General features: G+C 32.2%; 2 protein-coding genes across 2 annotated transcripts; one reads left to right on the plus strand and one right to left on the minus strand.

Annotated features, from left to right (window-relative positions):
- Positions 1 to 911: 911 nt before the first annotated feature.
- LOC113846199 (inorganic phosphate transporter 1-11-like) lies at positions 912 to 2,501 on the minus strand. The gene has a single exon (XM_027474194.1). The coding sequence runs from the start codon at positions 2,499 to 2,501 to the stop codon at positions 912 to 914; it is 1,590 nt and encodes a 529-aa protein (XP_027329995.1).
- A 6,377-nt stretch (positions 2,502 to 8,878) lies between these two features.
- LOC113852618 (plastid division protein PDV1) lies at positions 8,879 to 15,704 on the plus strand. Its single transcript, XM_027482933.1, has 2 exons — positions 8,879 to 9,301; positions 14,662 to 15,704. Exons 1-2 carry the CDS (start codon positions 8,996 to 8,998, stop codon positions 15,172 to 15,174), a joined length of 819 nt encoding a protein of 272 aa, XP_027338734.1. The 5' UTR covers positions 8,879 to 8,995; the 3' UTR covers positions 15,175 to 15,704.
- The last annotated feature ends 520 nt before the right edge of the window (positions 15,705 to 16,224 follow it).

The raw sequence follows: 16,224 nt of genomic DNA on the forward strand, positions 1-16,224 counted from the left end.
TCATTCCACCATCGTTTATCAAATCTCGTACATCTATGTTAATCATCTTTAGGATAAATACTACATTAACACCAAAAGATCCTCTAAATAAGAAAATATTGAAAGATGAAGCAAAGTTTTGTGTTATAATTATCACCCTCCGATTTTTCATTCGTTCTTTCTTACTTCGTTATCATCCAGGCGAAGCGTTAACTTACAAGAAATATAGTCAATGGTATTAATTTCTACGGTTTCAACACTAAGCTCTATATCATTAAATTAATTGCGACTAATCCATTTGAAAATTATATGGATTCAAGGACAAGAAAACAAATCAATCGGCTCTTTTAGATTGATGTCACTAAAATCAACATATTAATCATTCTTTTTGAACAAAATAAATATATTTTTAAAATTTATACTATTTAATTTCTTTAATATCCTCTTACTAATTGCTAGCAAATGAAATTTAACGCTACATGCTAGCTTGACGCATCATATTTGAAATTATCTATATATGTTGGGAGATTTAAGATGATGCAGAACATATACAACATTTCAATTTCTAAAGAACAAAAAAAAAATTACAATAACATTCCAATAAAATACTGAATTTATTAAAGCATAAATTATTACAAGATAGGGGGATTTTTTGTTTTTTTTGGTAGGGAGAGACTGAGACGAAGAGGAATAGGGACACAAAACATCATCTTTTAATTAATATATATACTCTCATTCCTTGTGTCTTCAATGATCTCACAAACACTGAGCTGCTCTTATTTGTAGTAGAACATCTACAACATTAGGCACCAAAAAGCATAGATTTTGGCCCCATTATTATTTTATTTGATTCTTATATTACTGTAAAAAAAACTTGACTACCACATGTATAGTTTGGTGCTCATGCATGCATACACGTAATTGAATTCACTTCACATTGTTTCCGTCGTTCGCGATCCCTCACGAGTCACCGCAATTCTATTATTCGGCGTTGGTGTGAGTTCACTCTCTTTCGCATCCTCGCCTGAAATTTCTTCCAGTGACCGTCCCTTCGTTTCAGTAACCAAAAACGAACAGAAAAACCCTAACAAATTAGTCACCGCCAGAATCATCATTGCCTTTCGAATCTTATGCAAATCACCGTTCAAAGTGTAACTCTGAATCCCAAAAACCCCCACCATGGCCCCTGCCTTCCCCGCCGCAGCGCTGAGCGCGTGGCAGGTGGATCTCACGCGCGTTGGGAACAACTCCGCGGGCAGCACGAAGGTTGTGCTGTTCGGGCCAAAATTGGCAAAGAAGAACGTGAGCCCATAAAGAAGAGCGAACATGTTTTTGTTGTCGTTTTTAAGGTAATCATACTTGACACCTATAACAAACATGAAAAACGACATCATGAAAAACCCAATGAGTTGGATCTTGTATCGCCCAATCTTCTCAATAAAGAAAACGGTGAACCAATAACCAGGAAAGGTCCCAAGCAAAGCAATCACGAACATGGCACGTGATGTTTGGAACACTTCTTCCAAAGCATTCATGTTTGTGTCCGAAGCAATAAGCCCCATCGCTGGGAAAATATCCTTTTGAGTCAGATTCTGACTATAGAAAGCGATGTCTAACAAGAACCAAGAACTCATCGTTCCGATAAGGTGACGCCCGTGACGTTGAAAAAACTCGTTTGACCAAATAGGGTAATTATTCGCAGCTTTAAAGTCAGCCAACTTGTCTTGTTCTGCTTGGATTTCAATGTCCAAAACTCTTGCCATATCCGCAGCGGCTTGCTTAGCATTCCCCTCTATGATAGCGGTGTAACGCCCCGTTTCGGGCATCTTCATTCGCCAGTAATAAGTCAACATTGCAGGCACTGCTCCAATCATTAGCACCAACCGCCACAAAAGGTCACCCTCGGGTTGCGTCGACAAAACGGCGTTTTCTTTGAATATCGGAGCCTGAAAATAGGACTTGAAAATCCCTGAGAGGATCATTGAGACCAATCCCGCGAATATAATTCCCACTCCTTGCATAGCGAACACCGCGGCTATGAAAGCACCACGTGTCCTCTTGTTGGCGTATTCGGACATGATGGTGGCTGAGAGAGGGTAGTCTCCGCCGATGCCGAAGCCAAGCCAGAATCTGAAGAAACAAAGTGTTCCCATGACGGACTTAGCCGTTGAGCCGAAAGATAAGCCAGAACCTAAGGCGCAGACGACCATGAGAATCAGAGTGATTCCGTACACCTTCTTTCGGCCCAGTTTGTCACCAAGCCAGCCAAAGACTAATTGGCCAGTGAGTGTTCCAACGAGAGCAACACCAATGACAAAGTTGTTGACCGCCGTTGGAAGCTTCCCTGGTTTTGATGTGCTTGGGTCGAAGTAATATAAACGACCTAAGAGCTTTGAAACTGTGGAGATGCAAAAGAGGTCGTAAGCGTCGGTGAAAAAGCCCATCCCAGCAATCACTATGGCCGTCACGTGGTACCATTGTGTGCGCGCTGAATCAAGGGCCTCCAGCACTTCTAACGCCATTTTAAACGACGTCGTGTGTTTAGTTAATTTCTCGAGTGGGTTTGCCGGTTATGTGTTTGTTCCTCTTATGTGTGTATATATATATATATATATATATATATATATATATATATATATATATAAAAGTTATTGCCTAAGGGAATTGGAGATGGATTGAGGATATAGCGATGGACGTTTACACCTAAGCATAGGAGATGGGAACGAGAAAAATTGTTGGCATTGATAGCTTTGGGGGATATTCCCCTTGCATTGATCAACTATGAAGGATATTCTTATTGGGGATCTTAAACAATTTCGAGTTTCGTTTGATTACTAGCTAGTGACAGCGAGTATAGTACTTACTGTTTCGTTTTTAGTTGCTTGTACGCGCACGTTGTATTTTAGCATCCAAATGAAGTGAATGGGACACCAACGTTAATACCGAATGGCAAACTATGATTGTGTACAAATACAATGCTCTCACGAGAATGAGTGCGATATATATAAATATAAAAAATTATTGCAAAATAATCCTTCCCTTTTATTGTTACAAAGCTGTAAAATATAAGTAATGCCAACCAAACAGCTTTTAATTTCTATTTGTAATTGACTTTTTACGAATTAAATATTGACTATTTATTAGACTACTCTGTAATTAAACAAAGGACGTGTATCATTTTTTGACAAGCCAAAATTTTGTTAATTAAAAAGCCATACTCTAACCGAGGTATAAAAAGATATTAACTATTTGTAATTATATAGAGTGTGAGTATGTATGGGTTTACATTATATGTCAAATTATAAAATTCAAGATTGATATTATAAATTTTGATAAGAATTTTTAAATTAATAATTAAATTAATTTTTTATTTTACAAAAAAGTTATTAAAAACTGTAAATGTTCAAACTTATAACTTTGTATATCAAAAAAACATTTAAATGTACAATCTAAACACTTAACATTGTTAGAGTTATTCAAATTATTTTTAAGATGTAGTGTTAAATGAATAAGTGTCATTATATTTATCTGAATAAAGAAGTTAGTCTAAGACTGTCTATTTTAGTTTAGTTCATAAAATATTAGTATTTTGACATAAAAGTTATTAAAAATGGTGGATACTATGATTAATACTTTGTGTTTTCAAGAAACAAAATAAGTTAATAAAAATAAAGAGTTTGATACTATAAGTTTTAAATTTTGATTCATAAAAAAAGTTTAAAAGAATAACAGAGTAGACATAATTATTAATAATACGATTTACCATTTATATTCAATAAACTCTTACCTTTCACTTAACTAAATATTTATTTTTTTCTTCTAAACCATGTTTCTTAACAACACCTTTCAAATTTGTATTTGTATTTGTATTCTTATTATTTTGACAAATAAGTACACCACACATCTTTCTAAATCTTTTGATAATAGACAGCTCTTAGTTTTCAGTTATCTCAGCCGTAAATTAGTGTACAAGATAGCGAGCTTTAAGGGCGCATGAATATGGCTGTGATTAAAGAAGCCATGCGATATGTACTATATGCAACAGATGCTACGGTACTTAGGTTCGGTTTAAATTCGATGGATGTAAGGTTATTAGTTTCCTAGAAAATTATTAAAATATTCCTATTTGGTTTTTATGACCAATTAAGAAACGCAATTGCAGAAGCATACAAACACGATGCAGTGCAACTTACACGATTTCAAGAACGTAGATTTAAAAGGAAATGGTTGCTTAATTTATTGGAAGAGGAGAGCCTCTGTGGCTGACTTTTGCTGAGAAGAATCTAATCCATCCTTAAAAAATTGAATAAATAGATTAATAACTTTATGTTCTTACTCTATGAGTGCAGACTAGATATGTTGGTACTATCATTCACGATAAAAACTTGTTAGAAAGTTTCAAGATAAAAACTTTCAAAATTAATATTAGAAAATCTTCAATTTCATGATTAGAAATGAGAATTACTAAGAAGAAAATATAAAGCTTAATAAAGTCAATGTAACATAACATATAAAGTTTACTTAGGGTCAACATAATGTGCTCAAGAAGAGTACATGTCAATTGAAAAATAATATTTGCTAGCTAACTCTAAGGTTGTCTCTTACTTTCTGGCACAGCTGCAACTGATACTGTATCATGTTTTATTATTACCAACATAAGAAGTTAAAAAATATGACAAGAAATTCATAAATTGAATAAAAATTTCACTATCTTGCGATTAAGGACAATACCCTGAAAAATATTCATATGATTCTACAAATCTAATTGTGAGCACCCCTCATTATTTGGAGGGCCAATAGGTTATGTTCCTCCAATATAATAGTTTTAGTTATCAAGTTAATTTGTAATGCACTATAAAAATACTTATCAGAACTCAATTAAAAATAAAGACTAATTTTTAATAAATTTAAAAAATCAGAAACTATATATATTCCAACAAAATATTTTATAAAAATCAAAAATTTTGTAAGTATAAGTACTTAATTAAGTCTTATAAGAACTTTACTTAAATTTCCTGTGAGATGTGAGAACTGAGAAGTGAACATTTCTCCTACTTCATTCTAAATCTAAAAACAAAAAATTGTAAGCAATTGAGATTCAAATCATTTCTTGCATGTTTAATTTCAGATTTGCTTAAACAAATTTAAATTTACTTAAACAAAAATTCAAAAGTTTGATGAAATTTTGCTTAGACGAATTTCAATGAAATTAAGAAAGACAAAGATGCATTACCTGAGGAGCATTCGCATATAGCTGGATATAGTTACTTGAATTTTGTTTTCTCCATATATGGATAGTTAGGATGACTAAAATAATGGAGAACTGAACCAAGGCAAGAGCAACCTCACTGCTTTATCCAAGCAACGGTCTGGTTAGAATGTTGCAATCTCAACTCCACCCTTCCTACCCCCACCTTCGTTCCTCCAATCTCTCCCCTCTTCCAAGTTCTAATGTCACTGCAACAACCTCCTAATTCTAATAAGTAATAAACCTCTCTCTCTCTCTCTCTCTCTCCCTCTCTCTCACTCCCGCTTTTTCAGTCTCAACCAATCTAGTGCTGTTGCACGTTTCAATGCTCTTCCTCTTCCTCTCTTTCTGATCTCTCCGGTTAAAAAAATAAAAAGAAAAAAAACAATTTTTTCTCATTCTATCGAGCATTGTATACTCCAAAGGTAACTCATAAAAGCCAATTCTTCCTCTCTGATCACGATCGTGTCTTTGTGCTCGCCTACTTTACCATCGCATCTCTATTCACTGCATATTGCAGCAACTTTGTTGGCGTCTCTGTGCTCATCCGGTTTACTTGTTCGATTGCTCTATTCACTGTGTCGCACGTTCAAATTCTCGCCTATTGTTGTTGATGTGGTGTTTGTGTTCAAGCAGAACATCTTACTTTATTCACAATTTCAGTGGTTTTCGTGCTTTACTGTTCCATGTATTTTTATTTTTTTTTCTACTTCTCACTGGTTGTATATATAGTCAACAGTTGTATGTATGTTATTATTTTGTATGATGGATTAAAGTTCCTTATCTGAGTTGAATTTAATTACTTTCATGTATATTAAAAATGTAAGATTAATATTGTTAATCATTACAGTTGCTGGCTCACTTGAGACAACATGAGTTTATTCTAATTCACTCTTCTGAATGAAAAGTGAAATATTTACTAGAGTTTTTCTCTTCTATTTTTTAATATTAAAATAACTTAAAAATATGTGTAAATTATACAATTTTTCTCATATAATAATTTTATTTTTATTTATTTTTTAATTTAGTTATAAATTTTAAAGATAAAAATTGTTACTTAACTTTCTTTTATTACTTTTTATAAACTTTTAAAAAAATTTACAATTATCTTTGTTTATATATAAACTCATAATAATTAATTATTATTTTAAAAATATTATATTTTAAAATTATTTTAATTTTATTAAAATTTTATCCTTTTGATACATATTATTTAGAATTTTTTTATTTAAAATAAAATACTTTAAAAATATTTCTTTTAAGAATTGTAAATATGGAATGTAATTTATAACGTTATAAATTACATAGGCGTAGGTTGAATCGTAAATTTTACATAAGTTGCACCAAGTTTGAGTGATTTGTCGTCAAGCATGCCTCATACTACAGGGAGTATATATGATCATGACTAATTACAAGTCGTTCAATCTTAATAAAACTTATTATTAATACACAAGCCATTTCAAGGAGATGTGACTTATGTATTAGCATAATCGCACTACTAATAAGCACAAGGCGTGCTTGTCTTTTGTATAAAAGAGAATTTAATGCAACTTATTTTGATTCAATTGTATAAAACATACAATAAATTATGGAATTAGAAACTTTCAATTGTTATGGAGCTAAAAAATTTTAATTGTTATAATGATAATGAGCACATCTGTGTAAGGTTGCACGAACTAATAGTTGATTTATACTGAGTAGTTAAATAAATTTTAAAAAATACAATTTATTAAACTTTTGTTTACTTAAACTAAATTTAATTTTTACTTAGATTAGTTTAATTTGTTAATTTAGTAGGTTGTAATATTGTTTGATGGTTTAATATAAGTTAGTTTATTTGATTCAGTTTGTGTATTTTTTTTTACTAAGTATAAATCATCAATAACCTTACCTAAAAATAGCTAGATTTTGACACTTATCAGGTATTATGACTATGATAAGATATTCATTAGTGCATATATGACATTCTAATTAGAGTTGCAAGTAGACAGACTAATTGTTGGTAGATGCAGAAATGATTGAACAAGATTTTATAAATGCGATATGACATTGAGCAAATTTGGAAACAATATTATGTTATACTTGAACATATTATATGCAAGCATCTGGTGATTTTTTGTTTGGTGACAAATTGGGTGCTAAGGTTTATCTTAAATGACTACTTATCTAAGTGATTTGCACAAGTACTCTTAGTTGGGGATCTCCAAATCTAGCATCTTTGTAGCGGTCATTATGTCATATTTACAAGTTTAATGTTGTTAAGAATAATAGTTGTCAGACTCTTCTACATTCTTGGAGTTGGTATAAATATGCATTGCATGGTGGAATATGCTGCTTTGTAAATGGGAAAAAATTATAGTTGAATAGATATCAATGCAAATCAGTCTTTCACTATGAAAGTAATATTCTCTATAGTATTTGTAACTTCTCTATTATAATGAAAATCGTACTAAGATAAAATGACTTGTATTCTAGTTTTCCAACGAGCATGCCATGTACTTATTATAATAGTACAATCATGCTAATTCATAAGTTGCATCAAGTTAATGAGTTATGTATTAATAATAAGTTGCATTAACCCTGGACAACTTGTAAGATAACTCGGTCGTCCTTACAAGTAGCATATGGTGTGCTCAAATGTAAATCACATTAGCCTAGTATGACATGTAATATTTACAAATTACCTAATCCTTATGCAATTTATGTTTTAAGTTGATTTTGAACATATTTAATTTTTTTTTAAAAATGACATTTTTACAGTTTTTTTTTATTTTAAATAGAAAATCTTACTTTTTGTTATCATAAAGTTAAGTTAAATTATTTTCTTAAAAAAAACTAATCTTTCAAATAATTTTATTACATATATATATATATATATATAATTATTTATAAAAAATTTTGAATTATTAAATTATATATATATATATATATTTATTAAAATTAAATACTTGTGCATTATACAAGCTATTAATTATTTTTTTAAACTGTATAAACTATCTTACGTTAAATTTGCTATTTTATGATTCATTGGTATATAGTTTGTTTATAAGCTAACTATTAAATAAGGTAAAGTAATTGTAATTCTTTTATTAAATATAATAGTATATTTTAAAATATTTTTAAGGTTTTTTTTATTTTTTTGTGTAGTGAGTTAACTTACCGACTCAATGGGTTAAGTTAACTAGTTTCTTGGTTCACCTTAAAAATAATTTGAATATAAATAACTTACGTTCAGCTTAAAGAGTTACCACGGGTGTTTTTAATTGGTTCATTTTAACAGTTTACAGTTTTAATAATTATCACCAAGGATTTTCATACGTGAATCCCTTTAAATTGTTTTAGGAAAACATTACGTTTTAAAAACACAGTAACTGCCGTACGTGTAAACGACATGAAGTGGAAACCCAAAATATCTTTCAAAGGCAAGGAAGCATGTTTTTTTAATTTTAATTTTTCAATTACCGACAAAAACTACTCTGGAAGCCAAGTGTATTCAAAACACTAATTATTCATATTCATTCGTTGTCATGGTAGGTATGTATTTGTTTCCAAAACGAAGTAACATTAAATTAAATACTAATTATATTAAAAAAAAAAAAAAAAAAGTAACAGCTACATAAACGACAAGACGTTGAGACCCAAATTCCTTTCGTGGGAGTGGAGGCACACTAAATATTAATTATTGCAGCAGTTTAGAAGTGTTGAAGGATGGAGGGGTTTAAATCTGTGGTGCTATAACTTGGCTCCATTTCATTCGCCCCACCGAAAATGAAATGGAATATGCAGATGGAAGAAATCGAAGCGATTCTTGAGAAAATTTGGGATCTTCACGACAAGCTCAGCGACGCTATTCACTCCATTTCTAGATCCCACTTTCTCACTTCCGTCAAAACCCTCAAAAACTCTTCTCACATTCACAACACTAACTCCGTCGATGACCGTTCCGGTTTCGTCTTCGTCAAGGACTTTAGACCCGTCGACGACGATGACGACTCTGCCGTTCGCGAAGCCAAGAGTCTCAATGCCATCAGAACCGCTCTCGAGAATCTCGAAGACCAGCTTGAGTTCTTCCATGTGAGCCTTTTTTAATTTGCTTCATAATTCATCATAATGAAGCTGTTTTTACACTCCTTTTGTTTGTGGCTTGCTTCTAATGGGCGTGGAACTATTTTTATGGTATTTTAATCGAATGGCTGCTGTGTTGTAGCTTGAAATTTTGATGAAATTGAATGTTAATGGCTGTTTTTTGTTATTGTACTCTTGTTTCTCGCAATTTTTGTGGCACGAGAACTGGACATGTTAACGGTTTGGTGTGTGCGATTTTTAATGGACCTTATGTTTTAGTTTGAGTGTCTCGTTGAGGCAAAGAAAGCACAGGATGCGCAAAACTGTGAATGATTATTTATTTATTTATTTATTTATGTACAAGACAAAATATTGTTAAATAATATCTCTGAAAATTTTGATTTTGATTGTGTTCAGTGGTTTCATATGATTTATGCAGCCAATCTTACCTAGTGAAGTAAGGCTTTATTGATGTTGTTGTAAAAATTAGTCTTATACATTTGGTATTTGAAAGCCTGTTTGGACCTTGACCAATTCATGTAAAGGCCATAGGGAGCAAAGCTCTACTAATGCTTTGAATCTAAGACCTTGTTTTAGGAGAACCAAGTTCTTCAGCGGTGGTTGGTTAGGAAGTAAGTGTAAGTGTGCAGATGGTGAGGGAATAGTTAACCCTCTTAAATTTTAATAGATACACCCTACAAAGCACAGACTCTAACACATACCAGAGACAACACAAACACTCCAATATGGCTAACGTCTAAAACATAATCCATTGACACGAGGTGTCAAACTTAGATACTTATATCTCTTAATAACTTTTCATAGAATGCAAAATTGATCAATCCAACCATTAAATCTTCATAATCATGTATATCGATTTTCACACAATTTGAATATTTGTAGGTATGTTATCCAAAATTTGATATTCACTTATATTTTAAAAACATAATACCCTTAACAAGTTTATCTACTTTTTTAAAGTTTTTTTTTTGTATAAAATTTTATAAAGTTAATCTACTTAATAAGACCCTTCAAACAAATGATTTGATTGGTCAATCTCACATTTTGTAAAAAGTTATTAAAAGTTGTAAGTGTTACAAGTTTGACATCTGCTGTCAATAGATCCTGACTCTATATAAATATTTTTTAAAAAAATTAAAAAGCATCATTTTTTATATTTTACATTATATTTTAAGCTATGTTTATTAAAGTTTAATTAAAAAATTTTGTTTGATAATAGTTGTGTCCATCTATATTAAAGTGTCTACTCAAGTGTCCAAGCTGACAAAAAATATTCTTTTAATTAGACACATAATGAGGAGTGTTTGAAAAGTGTCAATGTCAAAAACATACATGCTTCAAACAAGAGAGATGAATCAATAGGATACTGATAGGAACCAAGAAAAAGGGCCTAGGCCCAAGTAAATAAAATGTGTAAGTTGGCTGTAATTGGATAAGTGTGTGTAGCATGTGATGGGATATATAAGGAGAGAGTGGGGATACAGGAGAGGCAGCGTAGCAATAGTTTGTTAAGCTGTTTAGCTAGGCAGAGAATGCATAAAACATTACTCTGGAGAAGCCATGGGTTCTAGGCTGGTTAGGATTTATCACTACTAGAATATTTGTTCTGTAAATTGCATTTTAATCAATACAATTTCTTTTATTTCATATAATACATTTGAGAGTTCTATCGAGTACACCAATGCTCTAGGGTTAAATAGCATTTATTGTATGGGAAATTAAAAATGAAGCGTTTGCTGTAAAATGTGCTCAAGTTTTGATCCTGAGACCTGGGGAACCAAAAGGAAGAAGAAGCATGTGAAGAATCAGATTTGATTAATGAGTTTAGATTATAGAAAAGTAAAGCAACAATAAAAAAGTGTTTTGCATTCTAGTGTCTTTCTAGGTCTAGTTGCATTCAAGTGTTTTGATGAATTTGTTTATGGATTTTTTGTTTTTTTGGGTGCAATGATATTGTTTATGGATAGTTACCTCTTCCAAAGGTTTTGAATCTGTTATCATTGTTCCCCAGTCCTGACCATTCACTGTAGGGTTTCATATGTTATTTGGCTCTTCCCAATTTTGAACTTCCTTTCTGTTAGCATTTACTACCAATCTTTACTTTAGCCTATGACTTGTCTATACACTGCTTTTTTTCATCTCTTGACTTGCACTCTCAGTTTCTTTTGTCCTAGTGCTAGAAAATTATATAAAACGATAGATGGTTTGAAAATCTTATCCAATAGGACAAATGATGGTTTTGATTTTCATGTGTGTGAGAGAGTTCGTACATGTTTTCAATTTTCTTTCTCTCCACAATCTAATGAGTTGTAAATGAAAAATAAAACATTTTTATTATGAAAATTAATTACTGATTAATCAGACAATGGTTTTCAGCTGTTAATACTTAGTAGTCTAGGGGTGTTTTCCATTGTAATCCTAAATTAGATACTCTAACATAGTTAAGGTTAGTTAAATTATGATCTCATCGCTTGCACTAATTGTCATACTAGTATGTTTGAATTAATCATTCTAAGTTTCAGCATTTCACTGATGTAAATGGATTGAAGTTGAACAATGGGCTTCGAATGATCTGTGTCATAAGGTATTTGCCAGAAACGGCACTGTAGGATTAGGTCTTGGGGTTCAATCCAATGGATTATGGAATATGCAGTAAACTTATGAGTTGTGATAATCAGGGTACAATATTCCATGTTATGAAAATCACAGTATCATATTGTTGGTTCTGTGGCATTGAACCAATGAGTTCAGGGCAATAGGAAAAATTAAACTGCTGTCTAATAAGAGGGAGAGAGATATATTAACAAGTGGCAGGTAAATGCCAATATTACAAATCACAAGTGCTCCTATTTATACTGCTAATGTAGGTTAAGTGAACAAGCTTTGCCCTATAAGATAATTAACACCTTGTAACACTTAAATAAATAGCTCTAATATTCTAACAATTCCCATCAAGCTGAAGCTAACTTTTCTCTTATCTTGTTACAAATAAACACCTCTAAAGAAAATGGATTTCATTAGAATGCATTGACTCATTGTCAACCAATCATGCATTGCTATATTATTGAAAATTGGACTTTTGTGATAACTACATTAAAAATATTTAGGATGTTATTTGGTTCTCAGTGTGAAAAAGATTGACAGTCTATCAAAATTAAAGTCAGAAAATAACCTAAAATTATCACATAAGCTACATAAACCATGGCTGGAAATACAACAATGAAAAATTAGGCATCCTGAAAAAAAAATGAAATTATCTTTGTTGGAAAGAATTAAAGATAACACAATGAAAAGATGGATTAAATGGCAAACAGTCAGACCAAAAGGAGCTAGCTAGGATGTTTGATGGCCAATGTAGAGCTTTGGAAGGTACACTTTGGGAACAGCAATCAGAATAAAGTCCCTATAAATCATCGACAATGCCCAAACCTAATTAAATGGTGTGTACTTGGACCGGGTCAGTTTGGGTTTAAGGAAAAATAATGTTCAAACCAATTAAAAATAATTGGTTTGGGTTGAATTATTGGGTTATTATTTTCTATTAAAAAATAAAAAATATGAATATATATATATAGGAAAGATCTACAAAAACTATTAAATATTAGCACAGATTTAAAGAAATCTAAAATTTACCATAATCCAATGAATTATGGTATTAACAATGTTTCAATATAATCAAATACAATACTAATAGTCACATTAATATTGAGTAGTGTTCTTTTGATAAAAAATAAAAAATCTATCATATAGTCACATAAATCTTAATTTTTTCATATATATTGGCTTGGTCTGGGTTGTTTGATTTTCATGTTTAAATCCGATAGCCAAACAATTAAAATTGGATTTTTCCTTTTAAACCCAAACCTATCCAATAATTATCCAAATCAACCTATTATTTTGTTATTGGTTTGGATTGATGGGGTTTGTGCGTAGACCAGTACCCGCTTAAACCAGCCAAAACCTTTGGAAATTTGTTGGAAATGTCAGGCTGAAGTTAGCTTGAACATGTCTCAAATGGGCTCAAAAAATAGCTTCTTGATTTTAGAGAATTAGAGAACAGAATCAAACAGAGGTGGGCATTCAAAAACAGATGGAAGCAGAGCCAAAATGCACCAAAGTATGTAGAAAGAGAGCCAAAAGATCTAACTGTAGCCACAATACTGTGGTAGGAGCAAGCTTGCCACACAGGAACAAGGTCAAACAGACAGGAGCAAAAACAAACATGGTGACATATGATAAATACAGAGAAACACAACTTAAAATCTAAATTCTGTATTAGTGGAGATTTCTTCATGACGGTATAGTATATGTGTATAGGGAAGTAGGGAAGTATGAAGAGTAACAGAAAAAGAACTCTCCCAACTCCCAGAACTGAGAGCCACTCTGCAGGCAACAGAATACTTTTGTTTATATCTTATTCTGTCACTAATTTCTCTCTCTCCTCTCTATATATTCTACGCCCTCCCCCCCCCCCCCCCTCTTGCCTGTAATCTCATATTCCTCCTAGTATAAATGTGCCCAATTCTGGGCCATTTGCTCGGTTTATTAATGGGTCCGTATCACTAACACTAACACAGCATATTTATACCAAGAAATGGTGGAAACTAGAGAATGAAATTGGGGATCTAGACAACAGAAGGAGGCAACTTGGTCAGTGGTTGTGCTGTCCCTAGTGAGTCTGGAGTTGTGAGGTGCTTTTGTGGGTGAGGTTTTGGTGATTATGTTTCACCTCTTTGCTATTTAGGTGCCCTCTCAATCTAATGGCAAATTTCCTTTTTCTGAGAAAGAGACTGAAAAATGGTTACATGTCGGAAGGCTGTCATGCAATGAAACTGGCTAGATTTTGGTGAGAAAATGGATTGTTGTGGCCTGGGATTTGTGAAGTTGAAATAGGAATGATGTGGGCAAAAAAACCTGGCATAAAGAACTCTTAAACATTCTAACACCCATAAACACTCCTGACATAGCAAACATGAAATGACTCAAACTACTTGAATAACCCTAATACATTATCAGTCAAGATGATAGGGAGCCCTCATATTCATAAAAGTTGGCTCAAATTAAGGACAAAATAATAAAAGGAAATCATTGTTCCATGGGAAGGCAGGTTTATATAACAGGTTGACTCAGTTAAATTAACTGGTTTGGTTTATTAGCAGAAATTTAATGCATAAAATGATCCAAAAGTGTATGGATGTGCAGTAGGCGTTATCTTTCCTCTAGTTTCTTCTGGAGCTTGAGAAGTTTTATTAGTCAGTTAATTGCATGCTTAACTTTTTACTAGTATCCATATGTTGCTTATTTTTTAATGTGACTTTCAAATTGGAACTTCATTCTGTGGTTTGTAGACTATTCAAACTCAGCAGCGCGTTGAGAGAGATGCTGCAATTGCACGTCTAGAACAGAGCAGAATTGTTCTTGCAATGAGACTGGCAGAGCACCGTGGTAAAAAATATAAAGTCATTGAAGAAGCTCTTGCTTTTGTTGGAAATGTACATGATGCAAGCTGCCTTGTCGCACCTGAAATTCTTTATGGACAACCAAACGGTTCTGCTGAGAATTTTGTGACTCAGAAAGCGAAGAGATCTAATATCCGTATCAATGTTTTTGTCTCAAGTTTCAATTTTGTGAAGAAAGCACTTGGATTGGATCATATGGGTGGAATAGTGGGCAATGCTGCTTTGGTTGCGGTTAGCATGATTGCTTTGCTTCATTTACATCAGGTAACCAATCATGAGCATCCATATGGACAAGAAAATAGAGTTCACAGCAACGCAACTGTGAGAAGAACAACTAAATTGGGGGATTCTTCATCCAATGCCCATTCCAATAATTTGGATGTATTGTTAGCTAGAGGTTAGGATTTTACCTCTATCTTTATGATGAAATGGGTGGGTTTTATTTTTTTCTATTAAGTGTTCTTTTTTCTTTTTTCCTTTTTGCTCTTTTGGTTCTCTTGGTCCTTTTTTCTTTTTCTTGGTTACAAAGGAGGCCTGAGCAGGACCTGGTTTGGGGAGGCTAGGATAGGCTAAGGTTGAGCCAAAGCTACTTTAGTGAGATTTGATCCCTGAATCAATCAATCTTCAAGGGGCATAGTAGTTGTTCTGTTAAGGTGCAAAATATGTAGATTCAGTTTGCTGGATTCCCTATTGAGTTGCAGATGCTTGAGGTATTACACTGAGCTGGAAATTAACACGAGTGCTTCGTTTTCCTTCTAGATAGTATCATATGTGGTAGATTGCTAGGTTTTTCTTTTTTGTCGGCTTTAGTTGACACAGTGTGACTGTGAGTGCCTTCCGCTTCATTTTCCTTCGTTTCTCTTCCTTGTTACATTCTGTTGTGTGAATACTTTATGTTGCAATGAAGGAAATATATTTGTGTTATTACCTTTCAAGAAATTGATTCATGCGGTACTATTGGTAGACTTCTTGGCTTTCTTTCCCATTCATCCAAGAAGAGGTTGTCTATAGGTTTTTTCATACGTGGATCAATTCAGCATCTATTCAAATCAAGTATCAAACTTCAATATTTACGATAATTAATTATTTTTTATAAAATACAAGATTATAAAATTTCATAAAAAATAAAATTAATAGGTATTTCACTGCATTACTTTGTTTTAATGGGTAATATTTTTAACATACATAAACATTAACTTTTTCACATTTATAAATGTTTAAATTATGTCAAATTTAATATCAAATTATTTAACAGTTGAATTGGTCAATTTTTCACTCTATACTAAGTAGTAAGTGTGAAAAATTGATAAAAATTGACACTCAACAGATTTAAAGAGATTTAGGATTTGTTTATTTAGGTATAAAATTTGGATATTTATCTTCTTAATTATGTATATTTTAAAAACATATTAGCCATTCAAATAAACTATACATTAAAGTACTAATTAATTT

This window comes from Abrus precatorius, unplaced genomic scaffold, assembly GCF_003935025.1.
Source record: "Abrus precatorius isolate BTA unplaced genomic scaffold, Abrus_2018 Scaffold10, whole genome shotgun sequence".
Classification (NCBI taxonomy): domain Eukaryota; kingdom Viridiplantae; phylum Streptophyta; class Magnoliopsida; order Fabales; family Fabaceae; genus Abrus; species Abrus precatorius.